The 20,112-nt window shown below is 40.9% G+C and overlaps 2 protein-coding genes across 2 annotated transcripts; one reads left to right on the top strand and one right to left on the bottom strand.

The window, feature by feature from the left end:
* Positions 1-352: 352 nt before the first annotated feature.
* Positions 353-2,808, bottom strand: rhob (ras homolog family member B). Its single transcript, XM_004083452.4, has one exon. It carries the CDS (start codon positions 2,634-2,636, stop codon positions 2,043-2,045), a length of 594 nt encoding a protein of 197 aa, XP_004083500.1. The 5' UTR covers positions 2,637-2,808; the 3' UTR covers positions 353-2,042.
* Positions 2,809-3,306: 498 nt separating this feature from the next.
* Positions 3,307-20,112, top strand: pum2 (pumilio RNA binding family member 2; the record flags this gene model as incomplete). Its single annotated transcript, NM_001172047.1, is given in 23 exon segments — positions 3,307-3,434; positions 5,023-5,368; positions 7,657-7,725; positions 7,895-8,000; positions 8,653-8,840; positions 8,939-9,111; positions 10,771-11,065; positions 11,148-11,241; positions 11,400-11,504; positions 11,604-11,749; positions 12,208-12,319; positions 12,485-12,625; positions 12,716-13,009; positions 13,140-13,367; positions 13,681-13,948; positions 14,050-14,179; positions 14,259-14,393; positions 14,493-14,630; positions 15,560-15,685; positions 15,896-15,967; positions 16,800-16,921; positions 17,641-17,833; positions 19,591-20,112. Coding segments are annotated over 22 exon segments (3,600 nt in total). The 3' UTR covers positions 19,723-20,112.

Here is a 20,112-nt window from a genome sequence, read left to right as displayed (position 1 = left end):
TGCGACAAAAGCCAGTTTTCTCATAGTATTTTTCAGACACGTTCCATTTTTTTATTATTAACTGTCTGCTCATTAGATGTTAGTCCTTAAGTTTTTAAGACTAACATCTATTAGTCTTGATATATTTCATGGAATGTTCTTATTACTGACTAAAAGACAAAGAACTTTATATTACATATTTAAAGTAAATAAAAGTACAACACCCCAGCTCTTTATGAATATGTTAGAAATAGTAAATATTTACTGAGAAAGTAAATTGAAAAAAAAATCCACGCATATGCATTTGCCAATAAATATGTTATGAAAGTATTTTAAAATTCATTTTTATGGGAAAAAAATAATTAAAGCAATGAAAAGTGAAATGTGTTTTTATTGACATTTCCAGAGCAGTAGCAGTTCTTCCCTTAAGCCCCGTAAAACCTTTTCTGTACCATTACGAGGCAATAACCAGAAAGACACAAACAATTTGGCACAGTCCTGCCCATGTTTTACTGAAAAAAAGATGAGGCAACCTGCAGCAAGCAGTGTCAGAACACTGTAAATCAGAGGCACAAGTGAGGCCACTGTGACAATAAAAAAAGTCCAGCACAAAGCATTCCCATCCTGTAAGTCAGCACAAAGCCTAGCAACAGAAGGCAGACAGGAATGTGACTTTTATACCACTCCAACTCTGCCTAGATTTGTTCAATATAAAGGTTTTAACTTAAGGTAACTTCATTATTGATTGTTAAGGTTTTTTTCTGTTTTTATGTACACATTTAAAATACTTTCTTTGTGGAAATGTACCACGAACAGAACAGCTGGAACAGTAAATCCACCGGGTTTTTACAACAGATCGCCGTGTAGCAACAGTGTCAGTAACTGATGTCCATTCAGCAAACACTCCCACCAGCATGCAACGGGGTGGTTACACAAGACGTCTGTGTAGCCACACAAGAGCTAGGTTTATTTCAGAAAAACACATCTGTTCCTATGAAGTTTTCCTTTAACAAGAAAAAGTACATTCGTTGTTGCAGTTGCAAAAGCCCTTAATTAATACAAATTCAGTAACTGTATTTTACAGCTTCAGTAATGGATCACGTTTACATTCAAGAAGCCTTTTGTTCAAAGTTTGTGAATTGGATGCAAATAAGTTTGGATAAAAAACATACAGTGATGAATCTAATGTCCTTCCATAAGTTATTTGTGTCAAAGGAACACATTTTCTTTAAAAAATGTCTGTAGTGTTTTAAAAAGAAAATGCATCCCAGAGTCAAACCATGCAACCTGCTCTCTCTTTAATCCCATAACTTTAATTTTTTTTAAAAGAACTTCAACTATTTACAACTGGTTCCATAAGGGCTAGAATTTCCAAACAGCCTTCTTGTATAAAATACTGTGCGACACTGAGAAGAAAAACACTTTAAAGGATCTAAAAGGTTAACCATTTTCAGGAAGGCAAGCTGGGAAGTTCTAACTCTGGGATGATCCCAGATTGTTTCATTTTATGTGAAAAACCTATACTTTTGTAATACAAATATGGTTTATGAACTGTAAACTGGAGCTTTTGTCTAGTAAAATGTAGCAAAAACTTCACCCAACACTATTTGCACCGATATTTATAAATTGTTGTAGTGTCCAACACTGCAGGTTGACAAAAATGTTATGGCACAAACTGGTAATAAATTATTATTTTTTTTCTTTTCTGTCTTTTGAAAGTTTACACATTGTAGTGACCTATCCAGACTCAACAATGAAAAAGAACAAAAACTTTGGCCCAGGAGCAGGCCTTCGACAAGGACGTGTCCACATGGGAAGTGGGTCAGGTTTCTCTTCACCCCCACCAGCCAGACTGTGATCATGTGACTCACAAAGAACAAAAAACAAAAAATACAAACATTTGTTGATATTCATGCGTGCTCGGGGGGGAAATGAGGGAATACAGTCTGCTTGTATTCAGTCAGTGTGTGGCTCAATCAAGGGCGTATGACTCCAGCAGGGGAGTGCCCAAACCATCAGGCCCACGCGTGTCCAGACGCCTCAGCGGATGGATAGCAGATGATTCACATTAAAACGCAGCATTTAAAACAACCATCTCCGGGTGTTCTCCGCTTTTGCAAGGCCGCTCGCGTTGCCGTTTCAAAAACCTCCCAGATCCCCTCTTTGGTTTTGGCAGAGCACTCCAAATAGTCATAGGCGCCGATACGCGCCGCCATGGCGCGTCCGTCCTCCGCCTTCACGGGCTCCAGCTTCAAGCGAGACAGCTCGTTCTTGGTGTTTTCGTCGTTGCGCAGGTCCTTCTTGTTGCCCACCAGAATAATCGGCACGTTCGGGCAAAAGTGTTTCACCTCGGGGACCCACTTTTCCGGGATGTTTTGCAGCGAGTCGGGGCTGTCCACGGAGAAACACATGAGGATGACATCAGTGTCCGGGTAGGAGAGCGGGCGCAGGCGGTCGTAGTCTTCCTGTCCGGCCGTGTCCCACAAAGCAAGCTGGACCTGCTTGTTGTTGTCCACCTCAATGTCCGCCACATACGTCTCAAACACAGTCGGAACGTACACTTCGGGGAACTCGTCCCTGCTAAACACAATGAGCAGACACGTTTTCCCGCATGCGCCATCCCCGACCACCACCAGCTTCTTCCGTATGTCTGCCATTCCTGCCTTTTCCTAGGAGGTCCCCCTCAGGCGAATCATCCAAAGATACTGACGCGGTCTTCTTCTTTGTCTTCTGGTGCTGCTGACCCTGTTTTTGTGGGCAAAATCTAACCAGTTAAACCAGACACTTAATTAAAAAAAAACTCCCAACCATCTACAGGCCAGTGGGTGGTTTTATAAAGCCTGTGCGCTTTCCTAAATATAGCAATCCAATCGGAAATGGGGAGGTGAGATCACACTTTGGGAGATGAAAGATGATTGGCTCCTATGGAGTAAGGGGCGTGTCCAAAAACAAGAAGAACCATACCGGCTTCTAAAATCACCAAAATCTGTTAAATAAAGCGGAATCACGGATTTTTTTTTAATCTTCATGTATAGCTTTTTTTAAATATTATTTTTATGTTAGCTAATTTATATACATTAGCCTCAAATTTGTAGAATAAACCTGTAAATAGAAATCAGATACACAGATGATAAAGTTTTCAGATAAGTACAAATAGGTCGATTTTTGTTTTTGTTTTTTTGTTTCGGAGTTGTTTGTTTTTGAATTTTTTCAACCCGTCAGGAGCTGATATGCGTTTGAAGAGTACATGATACACATGATACAGGAAAGATAGATTTACATTAGCTTTGTTAGACGTGTGTGTCCACGTAGTTCGCTCTATTTACAGGGAGGGGGCACCAGCGAAGGCACAGCGCTTAGCTGAAGCTAAATCACCGCACTCAAGGAAACAAAACAATATAGAATAGGGTTGACGGTGTGCAGCGAGCACAGATCCTCTCTCGATACAAAAAGGCGTGAGTATTTTCCCCCCTTTTGTGCTCATAATACAAACACGGGCGCTACGAGACGACCGCCTTGAAGCAGTTACCGCAAGATTAATATTTTCTCTTTTGTTTAGCGGTAAAGGCCCCTCTATTTGGAACTTGAGGGGGGCCATGTTGTTTAGCCGCTGAGTGTTTGGCTGATGCTTTAGCTCTCAAAACAGCAATTAGCTTCTATTTTAGCTGACATGGGTTGCTTGAACTGTTGAACATATTTGAATGTGATTGACAGAGTCAGGAAAAAGTAAGAAATGATTACAAGCCATTTTGCAAACTAAATCATTTAAAATCTCCACTACTTTGCTGGTTAGGATTGTTTAATTCCCAAACTGAATTTGACGTCTGGTTGTAACAAACCAAAAACAAACACAACAGGCCCGCTTTCCTTAGCATTAGCCGGTTAGCCATGGATGTTGCGAAGGCGAGCTTCTAAATGATGTCTTTTGGCGTGAACATGTTTTGTTTAATTAGTGTGATTATTCAAAGCTAATTTAACACACCCGTGACAACTGCCACTGAGTCTGTAACAATAATCTTTATTTTTCGTTTTAAAAAATTGCTAATTGCTGCTAACTTAGCTTGCTCATTAGCACCGGACTTGCTAGCAAGCTTAGCAAAGCGGTTTGTTCTTTGATTTGTCTCAACACTAAACGCTTAATTTTTGCCGTTTAAATTAATTTTCAAAATTATACAACAATGATCGTTTATAGTTTTTGCCTTGACCAAAATAACAATTTTGTAAGAGAAAACATTTATGTTATCGTGGTTAAAATTACCCATAAATCTTTACCATCGTGATTTTTAGGCTTGCATATGTTTATTAATATTGTATGCTAATGCTGCACCAACAAGTTTATTCGTGACCACACTATAACTACGGAGTTATTTTACTGACAAATTTGAATGCTATAAGCCAGCAATCGAAATAAAACTAATTCAAAAAGCAGAAATGACTGTTGGGTAATTAAGCTGCTTAAGAAGAAGTGATTACGTGGAAAATACTTATAATTCTGAGTGAATCCTTTTATTAGAACCACCTTGTAGGCTTTCCATGATAAAGCAGAACTTATATTTTAAGCAACAAATAGTTTTGATGTTTTCTTATGAACCTAGAAGTTCGATTTTATTTTGATTTAAAAACTAACCTTTCAGCTAAAAACATCATGAAACAGGCTCTTAACGTCAATATAACTTTGGCAGAACACATTTTAATAAATAAAACTCGTTAACGACCGAGTCCGGTGTAAATTTTGTTTTTTACATGCTCCTGTGTCATTTCTCTGGTGATGCAGGACATCAAGCTAGCAGGACAGAGTGTAAACAGAGGGATGGTGGGAAGTGGGGGCAGGCTTACTCCACGCCACTATTCCCTTCCACAACTAGGAGGCACATTTCTGATGAACTTGCGCAGCTCTGCATAAACTATGTCCTAGAAAATGACACAGGTTTACTGATTTTTGGCTAAAAACAACATAAGCATAGCTAATAGATTTTGGGTGATATTTAGGCATGTCGATGTGTTCATATTAATGTAGCATTTCTTCATGCTTTGTCTGTGTAGGTTTTCCCGTGGAATGAGCGTTCCATGCAGCATCCTAGGTATGAATGACGTGGGCTGGCAGGAGACGAGGGGTGGGGTGCTGCACGCAAATGGCGCTCCTGAGACCGGGGGCATTAGGGTTCATGCTGGAGGTCCCCTAACCACAGTTGGGGGTGCTGGGCACCTACAAGGCATGGACAGGAATCCCAACCTTACTCCGGGTACACCCCAACCTCCGCTGAGCGGGAGATCTCAGGATGATGCCACAGTCGGGTACTTCTTTCAGAGACAGCCCGGAGAGCAGCTTGTTGGTTGCACAATCAGTAAACATCGCTGGCCTACTGGAGATTCTAACCATGTTGATCAGGTATAAGCCTTAATTACAAACTGCTGCACTACTATGTAGTTTGATGTGAAGTAGGGTTGTGCCGATGGACGATATCATCGTCCATTGTGATGGGTGACTGACATCCCGATGGAGAGACCACCATCGTGATGCCACGCCCCCGCCACGTTGCGCGTCGACATCATAAGCCGCGGTTACATGTACAAAATATCTTGATGGGATCAATGGTCGGATTAGTATCCAACCGTGTACATGGGCCCAGAAAAATGTTTTCAGAATATAAAAACGTTCACTAAGGTCACAATTTCGGTCGGAATAAATCATTCGCACACGCGCAGTATTCGCACATGCGCAGTTTGAAAACCGGAAGAGGATACAACTTCCGCCGAGCGGCTTTTTTTCCAAACTTTATTGAATATAACAATTCAATACAAAACGATAACAGCGGCGAGCAGCTATATACATTGACATGTCAGCTCGGTAAAATACGAGACGATCTTCTAAACGTGCTTTTAATAATGTTACGGTTATTATGAAACACCTGTTCGCTCATCATTTGAATTTTAATCCGTGTGGTCAGTGCTTTTTCTGAACGTAGCCAGGATTAGCAGTATGTTAACACAGGCTAACAACATTAGCTTTGGGTGGCGCTGCATGCTGTGAATAACATCAGCCTTTATTTAGTCGGGACACGACTGGAAACACAAATCCACGTGATTGTTTGAATGTTTTCTAAGGACTGAGCGACATTTCTGCTTTGAAGCTCAAACCGCTGTGTGTGCTGACGATCCGAGCTGTGCTCAGACACACGTTTAGACCCGGTTCTGAGTTTGATAGCTCGTACCCCTAGAGCTGCGGGACGGATCGCAGTCTTAAATCTCCCACACATACCGCTCATGTACCCCCCCCCCTTCCCATCAAACATAAAGCTGTAAATCCGCCCTCCGCCGGTCCACTTCGCTAGTTAAGTGCGGGAGCGGACTACTTCTTTTGTATTTTGCTTGTTACTTTTTCTGTTAAAGTCACTTCCCTCAGTTTATACTGGATCATCGCGGATTAACCATTAGTTGGGAAATAAAATGAAAAAAGCAAAATAACGAATAGCAGTTATATAAGAACGAAAAATGTAAAAAATACACACACACACACCCCCCCCCCCCCCCCCCCCCCCGACGATGTCATCGTCCATCCCGATGGTTGACAGCAAACATCGTCAACGGCCAATTTAAGGGACATCGCCCAACCCTAATGTGAAGCACCAGTCATCAAAATTAAACCTTTTTTGATCATATAATTTGAAAGGTGTCACAAAACTTAGAAACCATCAAGCGTTTCTTTTATTTTCTTATTTTTATTATTCTCAAAAGTAAAATCCCAACAGAAGGCAGTTTATTATTTTGTCGATGTGTATTGTGAGACCTCGTTTGACCACGTTGTGTGAAGAGTCGCCTAAACAAAAGGGTTTTAGTTACCCATGACACCACATTTTGTATTTCAGACAGTTAGCCTATTATTCCCAGAATGAGAAACCATCAGTGGCTAAAGCATTGTGTCCAAGGTATTCTCATTATTCAGGTCAACCTTTTGTGTTTTTAAATGGCAGTGTAGTAAATTAAAAATACCCCCCCCCTTTTTTTTTTAAAAATAAGAACCAAACCCAAAAGAGAATAGCTTTGGTCATTTTTCTGGCACAGCGGAGGTTAAAGACTCTTCTTATTAACTGAAGACAATAAAATATTATGTCTGTGAGTAATAAAGTTTATTTCTTTGCTTGTTTTTTTTTTAACATCAGGCTGTTTAGAGACCATGTTTTTAAATGAGGTGTTTCTGTTAATAAACCTGGCACTAGAACATTTGTCTAGACCTCTTTTAGGTCTGCAGGGCTTCATTTTGGCTAGTTTTACGTTCATTTCAGCCAATAGAATTAGGACTTAATCTTTGGTGTATGTGTTTGTTGTAAAAAGTATGTAAGGAAGAAGCCCTTTCTCCTTTGTATGAAGTTTTTGATTTGTGGGATTTTGTGTTTTTATGTTTAAATTGAAAGTCTGTTGCATAAATGTGGAGATGCTAAAGATGATAAATTCTTGGTTGTCATTTTAGTAGAGAACATGTTTATGCTCTCTTGTTTGCATGCAAATTTCCAAAAAAAACAAGTAGACCAACAGCTTTCTGGCTGAACTTATTAATAAATTGTGGCAATTTTTGTTTGTCATTAGAAAAAAATAGAAAATGTAATCATCATTTGTATAAATATTTGAGTTTTGAAGCCAGCAGATGGAAATTTTGACATTATTTCATCCTTGTTTCAGGTCAGACCAGTTGATGAAATGAACTATGACTTTCAGGCTCTGGCTTTAGAATCGAGGGGAATGGGAGAGGTTTGTTTATTTCAACATTTTAATGCAAATGCTATTAGAAGATTTTCTATTTTTGTGTGTGCTGTTCCTGATTTCTACTCAAATGTTGATTATAGTTGGGTTTTTCAATTGTAGCGTTGTTCAGTGAAGTTAAAAAACCTGACAACCTTTTTTATTATTTTGTATTAAGCTTTTGCCAGCCAAAAAGCTCTGGGATTCTGATGAGCTCACCAAGGACGGAAGGAAAGGGATGATTCTTGGAGAAGAATGGAGGGGCAACGCCTGGGGATCATCCCGTGAGTTTTATTCTGTTTGGTTCTCTTTTTTTTTGTTCAGTTTTTTACTCTTTTTTTTTTTTTTTTTTCCGTTTTATTTTTGCTCCTGATCAGAAAACAGTTTCGTTATTTATTTTTTTAATTACTAAACATTATTCCTCAAAAAAAGAGGATAGTTTTTAGAAAAAGTAAGGGAACAGTAACTCCCAAGTTTCATCAGTCTAATAATATCTGATCATTTAAATAAAGTCTTATTTGAATATCTAATCATTATGCAAACCTGACTTTAGTTACCTGTCTTTTACGGTAGTACGTGTATTGATATATTTTTTGGTGATGTGTGGGGGTTTTTTTAAGCAAGCAACATTTTATACATTTTTTTCTGTGTTTTGAATATAACAGCTGTTTCTGAATGTATTAAGATGTTGTTGTTTTTTTACAATATAGTTATCTGAAACATTTATTTATTCAAATGTTCTGCAGGAAGGTAAACATTGAGATGTTAAATTTTCTTTGTTTAACCAAATAATCAGAGATGGAGCACCCTAAACAAAATGCTGAGCTATTCTTTAAAGGAATGTTGCCAAAAGCAATATTTTTTTATAGGAGGTTAAAAATGCATTCCAAAGTGCAGCTCCTGAGTTGCAGTATTTGACTAACACCATTCATTCAGATCACTCAGTATCTCAGCCAATCATGGTACAGCGACGGCCAGGTCAGGGTTTCCACGGGAACGGCGATGCCAACTCTGTGCTTTCACCGCGCTCAGAAGGCGGCGGTCTGGGAGTCAGCATGGTGGAGTACGTCCTGAGCTCTTCTCCTGGGGATAAGATGGATGGTCGCTACAGGAACGGTGGCTTTGTAAGCTCCGCCTTTTCTGCCTACCATAAAACTACAACTCTGGGTTCCCATGTTAAACCACTGTAACAGCTGTATTATTATTTTCTATAATAATGCAGGGTGGAGGAAATATTGATCAAGATGTTAGAGAGAAAAGTGATGCACAAGACAAGGTTTCACCTTTTGAAGAAGATAAAAGCGCAGAGATGAAAGTGGGGGAGGAAAGCGATCCGACTAAAACCAATGGAAGAGTTCTCCTCAACGGCATGGATAGAGACTGTAAAGACTTTAAGTAAGTTTTAATTTTTCAGAGCCTTTATATGAATTTATACCATGATCCGGGTGAACACTCGACTCTTATGGGGTGCTGGGTGTGGATTAAAAAGTGAAAATCCACGGTGATGATGCACGCCTAAGAAAGAAGTTCCAGTCGCATCGTTTAAATGTTCTATATCACTGCGCTGGCTTATTTAAAACAAACTTTTGCTTCATCATCTGGACAAAAACAACTGGTAAGAGGGGAACTTTCCCTCTGAACTGATGCTTTATTTGACCCATCGTGTCGATCGGCATTTATATCTCTTTCTTTTGCAGCTGCAGTCAATGTCGGTGACAATGCGCCGCACCACGTAACAAATAATCAGCTTTTTGTGAAAAAAGCAATCTAAACCGAAAAAATAACAGGATAAAGTACTAAAAACTGAATATTTATTTATTTTGTAAGTTACCGTAGTATAATCGGGATAATGGGCTTCGAAATGTGCATTATCAGAAATTAACGCACTTGGCGTCGAACGGTTCAGGTTCCCATGGCGTGCATTCATTTCTGAATCCCCCCTTGTCGGCTACTATCCCTTACTTATAGCAGTCTGTTTTTGCACTTCATGGCTATTTAAAATAGAACATTTTGAAGAGTCTGAGTTACGCAGAAGTGACATCTCAATAACAGATCACATAATCAAACTAATCAAAACGTTTCGTGGCCATTAGAGGAAATCCAGGCTAATTTAGTAAATTTAGAAAAGGGTTTTGTTTTTCTGTTGTTCCGTTTATATGTTGATTTAGATTGTTCTGTAATACACAAATCAGATATCAAAACAAAACCATGATCCAAAAACTAGTTTTAAATTCTGAATCGTAAGAAAAGGGAAACGTTGCATCTTTGGTGGTCATGAACGTCCGCTGGACTCATAGAAACATTGGACAGTCATCATGTTGCAGTAATAAACATATATACATTTTCTGGGAAGAGTCTCATTCATTCAAGTAATGCTATCGCAAGACAGATAACTCTGTAGGGCTCTTTCTAAAAAAGGCTTCTGCATTAGAAACGTTTTGCTGCATGTTTATGTAATGATTGTAGAGAAATATAACAATAAATAATAAATCCTGCTTAGATTTAGCACAACCCATTTTCAAACATACTGGTATGCAGTAATAATAATTGTAATAACAATAGTCTAATATGGTAAATGGCATTTGCAGTCACACACACATTCACACACTGGTGGTGGCTCCGCTGCCGAACTCTGGCGCCAACCTCCCACCAGAGGCAATGTGGGGTTCAGTGTCTTGCCCAAGGACACTTCGACTCATGGGCGTGCAAGGTGGAAATCGAACCTGTAATTTTACGATCATGGGTCAACCGCCCTGCCGCTGCACCATGGCCGCCTGTATGCAGTTTAAACTTAAAACTGTGCCATCCCGACAGATTTTTAGCACAGGATTGAATCATTTTGGGATGTTTGGTTTCCTTGTCAATTAAAAATGATTTACCTCTGGGTTTCCATTTTGGTTCATTTGAGCAATGCCAAAACTTTACAAAAATGTAAACGAGTTTCAATTTTGCAATTACTAATGGTGTTGTATTTATTTGTATATGAATTAATATATGGTGCCTTCATATATATATATATATATATATATTTTATTTTATTTTATTTTCCAACAGTCCTACCCCTGGAAGTCGTCAAGCTTCCCCCACTGAAGCTGTGGAGAGGATGGGTCCCAGTCAGGCCGGTTTGGAAATGATGGGACAACACCACCCTCACGTCCTCCAACAACAAAATCCCGCTCAAAACAAGATCCCAGGCGAGGACTTTCAGAACCAGGACCCCCAGAACATGGGAGGGATGGAGCAACAAGCTGGTGTGGAGTCATTGCAGTTTGACTATGCTGGAAACCAGATCCAGATGGACCCCTCAGGAACTCCTGTGGGATTGTTCGACTACAGCTCCCAACAGCAAGTGTGTAGACACATTAACACAAGAATAAGATCTAATTGAGAGTTTATCCAACAGATTTTTATTTTTATCCTTGGTTTTTCAGTTGTTCCAGAGATCAAACCCTCTGACTGTTCAGTCGCTTACTGCAGCTCAGCAGCAGCAGTACGCTCTGGCTGCAGCTCAGCAGCAGCATCTCGGTAAGTCAAGCTGATGGTTGTGATCTTTTCTGTTGTATCGTCATACAATATAATACTACCTTGTTTTTAGATCCTGTCTGTCTGCATAAATTATTGGTTTTTAATGGGATTTGGCCAGAAAATACCAATTTTTTCATCTCATTTTTACAATTTCCCAGCTGGCCTTGCTCCTGCATTTGTGCCAAACCCCTACATCATTAATGCCCCCCATGGAACTGACCCCTACACTGCTGCTGGACTGGCAGCAGCAGCTACACTTACAGGTGACGCGCACACATATGACCCCCACAGTTTGCTTTTACTTCGTCAACGTTTTCATCCACCGGTCAGGACATTTACATTTCCTCCATTTCTGTCCTCAGGCCCCACTGTTGTACCCCCACAGTACTATGGTGTTCCTTGGGGGGTGTACCCAGCCAGTCTTTTTCAGCAACAGGCTGCATCCACTGCCAGTCACTCTGCTAATCAGCAAGCATCCAATCAGGGTCCAGGACCAGGCCAGCCACAGGTAGGATTGATCCACACCTGAGGCCTTTACTTTATATTCTGAGATAGGAGGCTTTTTTTACCTAACAGTATTTATATATTTTTTTGCTCTGTAAATTGTAAAAAACAAAAACATATTGACATCGCTTCATCTTATTTCTGTTAAATCTTAATTTCAGTGATTTTTAAACATTTGTTTATTTATTGAAAATTGAATATAAATATAATTTATTGCCATTAAGATCATAGAGAAATACATTTTATCGCAAATTACTGACCTCCAGGTAAAAAAAGCCTAAATATGATGTATTTATTTAAAAAAAATATTGAAACCTTCACATTGTTTTGCTTTGCTATCCATTCACTCTTCACATTAAAAATGTATGTTTTGTCTTTTTTTGTTGGTTTTGTTTCTTTAGATCACAGGGATTTACCTTTGTTTTATATTTCTTCCAGATTTTAATGAATCTGTTTCATCAGGTAATGCGCACAGGAGCCAACCAGCGACCTCTTACACCCGGACAAGGCCAACAGAGCCAGCAGGAATCTTTAGCTGCTGCAAACTCTGCACTGGCTTACGCAGGAATGCAGGGTCGGTGGATGACTTTACGCCAGTTTACCCTTTGATTTTTATTTATTTTTTAGTTTGCACTTTTTAATGTAGAGTGGGCGAAGCAGGGGATTTGGGTTGATCATTGTAGTGTAAAGTTTGCGTTGCAACTCTTAATCCTTCATTTTTTATCTATTATTTCCACAGGTTATCAGGTTTTGGCCCCTGCAGCCTATTATGACCAGACTGGAGCTCTGGTGATGGGCCCTGGTGCCCGAACAGGTCTTGGTGGGCCTGTTCGTCTGGTCCAGACGCCTCTCCTCATTCCCTCTGCAGCAGCACAGGCTGGTATGAACCAACGCAAACCTATGAAACTCTTCATTAAAGGTTGTGGTAATCTGTGACATTTTTGTAAATGTTATTCTCTAACCTTGGCAGCATCTGCATCTGGTTCTGGCAACAACATGTCGGGACCCCCTGCCAATGGGCTGTACCGCTCCATCCCTCAACCTCAGCCTCAACCACAGCAGCAGCAGGCTCCCCCACCCAGCAGCGGTTTGCCCTCAAGTTCATTCTATGGATCTGGATCGGTCCCCAACACTTCTCAAAGCAGCTCGCTGTTTTCCCACAACTCCGCTGCTCCACCCCCAAGTTCCTCCTTGGGCTTCAGCAACACAGGCGGCTCTCTTGGCGTTGGCCTGGGCTCTGCTCTGGGAGGCTTCGGCTCCTCAGGTTGGTGGCCTCCGATGTAGTAAAATAAAGTAGAGATATTCATGCTTTCCAGATCAATCCTGAATAAGTTCAAGTACCAACACGTTGCTTAGCTTTAGTGTTAAGCTAGCTCTTTTCTTCACCCTCACAGTATCCAGCTCTACGAGTAGCAGCGTATCTCGTAGGGACTCTTTGCTGGCAAGTTCTGACCTATACAAACGAGGCGGCAGCAGCTTAACCCCCATTGGTCAGCCGTTTTACAACAGTCTGGGTTACTCCTCTTCACCCAGCCCGATTGGCCTGACTCCAGGCCATTCCCCACTCACCCCTCCACCTTCTTTGCCCTCTTCTCATGGATCTTCTTCCAGCATTCACCTAGGTAAACCTGTGATTTTTATTTATTTATTTAATTTTTTTTTTTTTTTTACCCTTTAAAGCCGCCTTCTTTCAGACATCACATGTTTGAACATCTTTGAAGTTGTGTCTGTGTCACATGTGCTTGTTGTGTTCAAAAGTGCATTTTTTTAAAGAATGAAATCACCATTCTAGTTATGAAACTGTTCTTTCAACACACTTGATTTATGGGAGAAAATCCCTGTTTAATGTAATGTGTTAAGAAGGAAAAATGTGAACAATTTTTAAGGAATTGGTGCCTTAATTATAACAAATCTTTTTTCTTCTTTTTTTTTTAGGTGGCTTGCCAAATGGCAGCGGGCGTTACATTTCTCCTGCTCCAGGAGCTGAGGCCAAATATCGCAACGCCGGCGGCACATCTAGTCTCTTCAACTCCAGCAGCCAGCTGTTCCCTCCCATCCGGCCCCGCTATAGTCGCTCAGATGTCATGCCTTCTGGCCGCAGTCGCCTGCTCGAGGACTTTAGGAACAACCGCTTCCCAAATCTGCAGCTCCGGGATCTGCCAGGTCACATGGTGGAGTTCTCTCAGGACCAGCATGGATCCAGGTGACTGGCTTTAAAATGCATTTTTTTGTGGTTTTCGTTTATTGGTTAAATACTTCTGGAAATGATTGGACGCCTCAACATCTTTTATTTTGTCATTCTAGATTTATTCAGCAGAAACTGGAGAGGGCGACTCCGGCTGAGAGGCAGATGGTGTTCGGGGAGATTTTGCAAGCAGCATATCAGCTGATGACTGATGTATTTGGGAATTATGTGATTCAGAAGTTCTTTGAGGTATGAAATCTTTTATTCCTCTGTTTGTTTCCTTTATTTTGCTTATCCCATAGCATAAAAAAATGTCCTTTTTGTGCAGTTTGGAAGCCCAGACCAAAAACTGGCCTTGGCCACGCGCATTCGTGGACACGTTCTCCCCCTGGCTTTGCAGATGTACGGCTGCAGGGTTATACAGAAAGCTCTGGAGTCCATTTCCTCAGACCAGCAGGTAATTGTAAGTGAGATTTTACCTTTTTTTAATTTATTTTACCCATGTTAACATGTGTAAAATGACCAATTCAAACACTAATGTATGCCTCGGATGTCCTTCTAGGGTGACATCGTGAGGGAGTTGGATGGCCACGTGTTGAAATGCGTGAAGGACCAGAATGGAAACCACGTGGTGCAGAAGTGCATTGAATGTGTCCAGCCTCAGGCTTTGCAGTTCATCATTGATGCTTTCCAGGGACAGGTTAGTTTCTTATTTCTTCTGTTGCTAACCCTACAAGAAACGGCTACAATTTTTTTTGTCAATGTCGGTAGAGTTTGTGAGTCTAAACATTGATTAATGCAAATGTTTTTTTTCTCTGTGGCTGGTGCTTGTTTACATAAATGCATGAGGTCAGTTATTAAAGGTTATTGAACCGCTTGAGTAAACTAGGAGGACGGCAGCCTCTGAGCTTTTGCCTTTCGTACCAAGAAATGTGGGACTAAGATCTCATAATGCTTTCTTAAAAGGCTTTTGTTATAAATGTAAGAGCTAGGACATATATTGGTTTGTTTTATACTCCATTTCAATAGAGTTTTGATATACCTTGAAGATTTTCTTCCCCATTAACTGTACATTGTTCACCTTTCGCGGTCTTGCAGTTTTGCAGATTTTTTTTTGCATGCAGTTCACCCTGTCAATCAATCTCCTCCCTGCTGTGTGTCCTGTACAGATGTATTCAGTTTACCACATGTACTGATCTCGAGAACATCTTTAACACTTAACTTTTTTTTAATTTTTATAAAGATTTGAACTTTTAGAGTTTCAACAAGAGAGAAAAGTATGAAAATGCTTAAGTATGTCTGTGAAAAGGGCTTCTACAGCCTTAAAACTGGAATCCTACTTCACAGATTTCACCTACTGCGAGTTATTTTCTTAGAACGTGACTCCCAAATGGCTTACTTCAGGATCCAACCAAATGAAGTCTGTTCAGTCGCCAATTTTGTGCAATATAGACGCTGCCATGTTAAGTGTATGAGATTTTGGCTTCTTGAAGCCCCCGCTACTTCCTGTTTGGAATTCCTGGGGGTCCAGCTTTCATTCAGTCAAAGTGTTTTTCCTGTTAGCTGTTAATGCTTTTCCGATCAATACAATATTTTTTCGTCTTTCCATCCCTTTCCATTGTTGTGCAGGTGTTTGTGCTTTCCACACATCCTTACGGCTGCAGAGTTATTCAAAGGATTTTGGAGCACTGCACTCAGGAGCAAACTCTCCCCATCCTGGAGGAGCTGCATCAGCACTCGGAACAGCTGGGCCAGGTGAGCACATCTGCTTCCAGTCTGCCTCCTCTCAGAACCTGCATTCATCACCTGTGTACACTGCATGCATGTCCCTGTGTTTTGAGTATTTCCTGTTTTAGCTTCTCATCCTGGAAAGGATGAAAGTTGTTTTATTGTTAGCTGTCATTTACATCTGACTTGTGATGATTTAAACATCCACCCTACCCCCCCCTCACTTATTCCATCTAGAAATATCAAGCCGTATCATTGGAGATGACACCCAAAACATATTATACAGTGTCCCGTGATGCACTGTTCAAGGTCAGAGCAATTTGCCTCTCTCTCAGATGTCCCCATTCTTGCCTTTTTTCCTCCCCTTTTTCATCTCTTCTTCTGTAAAGTTTGTTTTAACATTTAGTCCTCCGATTCCCAACTTCCACACACCTTTCCGAATGAACTGAGCCCCCTTTTTTTTCTTCTTTCTGCCCTCTTCTTGCTTTTTGGCACGTAGGATTTACAAGGCACTCGCTTAACTGCAACCCAATCTGGTTGGGGTTTTTTCTACAGTATTTTCTGATCAATCTGTTTTTCTCTTATTTTTATTTGGCTGAGATTACATTCTGAATGTTCCAACAAAAGTGTGAACTTATCTTGAAATATTTGTAAAATCTCATCAAAGATTCCACAAAAAAAGAAACATATTTTTCTGCTAAAACAGATTGATAGGAAAACAACTTAAAAGCAATACTTTGAAATTAAAGATGGAAATTATATTCAAAACCCCACTAATCCCCACTAGAAATGTTTGATGCTTGATCAGGTGAGTTTTTGTCTCCATCTCGTCACACTAAAATCACACCCACAACTGTCTATCACCCGTTTCCGAAGGGGCAAAGATGCTGCTGGTTGAACCGTGTTGCGGGAAACACTCCAAACCAGCAGCATCTGCTTTGTCTGACCTTCCGCAGTGATGACGTGAGGGTATTTGCACTACTACTAAGGGGGTGTCACTGATTCTCCAGCCTGTCTTCATAGAGATGCATGATTTTTGTGAACGTGGTGAAAAAATATACTGCATGAGAACCAATCAAAAAACAAAAAGTAGAAATGTTTTGCGTTTCTGAAGCATTTACATGTGTGCTGCCTCCTGCAGGATCAGTATGGTAACTACGTCATTCAGCATGTTTTGGAGCATGGCAGACCTGAGGATAAGAGCAAAATTGTGGCAGAGGTTCGAGGTAAAGTCCTCGCCCTCAGTCAGCATAAATTTGCAAGGTAGGTGCAGCTGATTTGATGCTAAAAGTTCTGTTTTGATGGAATGATTGTAATGAATTTGCTGCTATTTTCAATATTTCTGTGTTTTCGGCCTGTTTGAATTCAAGTAATGACCGCTGCAGGAACTAGGACTGGAGGAGAGTTGCAGACAAAACTTACAATAAAATGTATTGAATAGTCTGTAAATGTTTCAGGATGAAGTGCGGTAAAATCTGTTTCTTGCTAGCAAAGTTCAGAGGTTGAGTTGCCCACCCAGCGTTTTTACAAACGCACTCATTTTTTCCAATGGCATTTTTTTGTCTGCTTCTGATTCTCAAGTTTTTGATGAAAGAAACACTCAGAAAATCAAATTTAGGCTTAATTGTCTTTATATGTTCCCCCTTGTCATCCGAAAAATGCCACGAGAGCCTTGGTGTCTGGTTTGGTGTCTTTTAACTGATCCACTTTTTTTTCTTCTTTTTTTTGGAAAAACCCTTTTCTTCTCTTACCATTTAAATGGAGAAAGTCACAAACAGCATGAAGGTCATTTTTTTTATCACTTTCTGTTTGAAAGTGTAGTAAGACGTTTCAACTCAGTGTACACAATGTCAGCGTACACACGCCTTATCTCATAACACAAACGACAAATGATTTTGGTTTAGATGTCAACAGAAGCCACAGGAATGATGAATCCAACCCTTTTTGACTTTTCTGTAACATTTTTTTTGTATCGTCCTCAGTAATGTTGTGGAGAAGTGTGTGATCCACTCCTCGCGCGCAGAGAGAGCTCTGTTGATAGACGAGGTGTGCTGCCAGAAAGATGGCCCCCACAGCGCCTTGTACACCATGATGAAGGACCAGTATGCCAACTATGTCGTCCAAAGAATGATTGATATGGCGGAACCGGCTCAACGTAAAATCATCATGCACAAGGTGAGTTCATCTTGATCAGTGTGCTTATCTAGATTTAAAAAAAAAGCATAGGTTGCTGCATGGGGGCGTGCTGGTTGGCTCTGATTTCCTCGCAGTGAGGTGATGCTGGGTCTTTCCTCTGTAGAGTTTGGATGTTCTCCTGCTGCCATGTGGGGGGTTTTCTCCTCCCGCTGTTTATAATCGAGCTTCATGGGTTGGTTGGTGACTATCTAGAGCAGGGGTGCCCAAATCCAGGCCTCGAGGGCCACCCTGCTGCTGATCACCAGGATCAGGTGTGTTTAGCCAATGAGGAGCTTCAATGGCAGATTGGTTGGGAAACATGTGGGACACCGGCCCTCGAGGCCTGGATTTGGGGACCCCTGATCTAGAGTGTACCCCAGAGACCCCATCACCCTGCACAGGACTAAAGGAATAGAAGATACATGGATGAATGGACCTAAAAACTCATTTTGAATGGGGAAAAAATAAAATCCCCAGTTGGAAGACTTTCCTCAACCAACTGTAATCCTTTATTTGTTTTAAACTGAGCTTGTTATTAAATTGTAGACATTTTAACAGAAATCTGCTTCTCCTGAAAGTGAGACAGCAGAATCTGCATTGAGGCTTCCTGACCTGTCAGGGTTTACCACTAATGTGGAGTCTTAACAATCAGCAGGAAATATTTATCCTGAAGGATCGTTAACTGCAGGCCACAAATGGTCTTAATTACAGATTTTTTTTCTTTAAAACAAGTCAAGTTTTTAATTTATTTTCTGGAGTCTCATAAAGTGATATTTAGATGTGTTTGATAAGCCACAGGTTTAACAGCAACTGTATTTTTGTGGTTAAGAAGTTGACTTTCCAAAAGAAGAAACAATGGGTTCACCACCATGCTTTTGTTATGAGTGCACAATGACAGGTTCTAGATAGAAACCCCACCGCGTTTTCTGCGTCAGCATCCTCTCTGGGTCCGGAATGGAAGGGCTGTTATTGTTTCCAGCTGTGCTCACATGGATGCTTTTTGTTTACAACGTGTGTTGTCATGGGAACACGTGGTTGCGGGGTTAAGTGTAGCCACAAGGTGGGTCTGAATTCCCAGATAATTGGTTTGGTTCTTGTAATCCCTGAGTCCTTTAAAAACATTAGCCGCAGTGCATCTGTTTTGATGCCATGGTCTGGATGAATACCCGATTCTGATTGGCTACAGGATGCCTGTCGCTACTATTGACTGTTTGTAAGAACTGAACAGAGTGAGATGATGTCACCCATAGAAAATAACTTGCTTCCGGCTCCAGTGGAAGGCGGTCAATTCAGTTGTCATTTTTACCCCCGATGCTGATGTTGCCATATTGGACATTATCATTGTTGCTCATCTGTTGTGATATCAAAAGGAAAGATTGTCTTATAAATCATTTAGACCTGAAACACACAATATTTAGAGTTTCCATTGTTTTTCTGACTGTGTGTGTTAAGCCTAATATCTGGGCAGCTGTGGTCCAGAGGTAGAGCGGTCGACCTCTAATCAGAAGATCCCAGTTTGGTTCCCTGCCCTGCCCACACATGTGTAGAAGTGTCCTTGGGCAAGACACTGAACGCCACGTTGCTCCTGGTGGTTATAGGTTGATGGCAGTGTGCGGCAGTGGAGCCGCCATCAGTGTAATAATGGATGAATGGAACTGTGGCTTTTAAGCGTTTTGAACCTTCTAAGAAGGTAGTAAAGCGCTATATGAATATACGCCATTTACCAAATGTTGAAACAACCTCCTCTTTTTTTCCAGATTCGGCCTCACATCGCTACTCTGCGCAAGTACACGTATGGAAAACACATCCTGGCCAAGCTAGAAAAGTACTACATGAAGAGCGGCACTGAACTGGGTCCAATTGGCGGCCCCACAAATGGGCTTATGTAGTCCTGCTGATATCCTGGATCCCCTAAAGTGGAGGAGTAGGACCCCCTGATCTGTGAGAGAGGCTCCTTTTTAGCCATAGGTGTTAGACTTTGACAAACTCTTTCATCCTTTCTCTTTCCTTCCTCTCTTTTTCCCCCCCTCCTTTATGGAGGGAAGGAAAAGTCACCTAAGAATGCTGTGACAACTGCCCCCCCGCGTCACTATGCCGCCCCTGGTGCTGGACCCCAGTGTGGCTCCAAGGGCATGTGCAGTGAGCTAGCTTTTGTTTAGTTTTCCCCGGGCAAAGCACAAGTTCAGTGTCAATGATGTGATAGATGTATTTGACTGGTTTTCATATTATCTTGTATATTTAGTTTTTTACCTTGTAAATTCTCTATACAAAAAAAAAAA

Source organism: Oryzias latipes, chromosome 24, assembly GCF_002234675.1.
Source record: "Oryzias latipes chromosome 24, ASM223467v1".
NCBI lineage: Eukaryota > Metazoa > Chordata > Actinopteri > Beloniformes > Adrianichthyidae > Oryzias > Oryzias latipes.
Note: the sequence above shows the minus strand (reverse complement) of the source record. Positions and strands in the feature narration are given on the sequence as shown.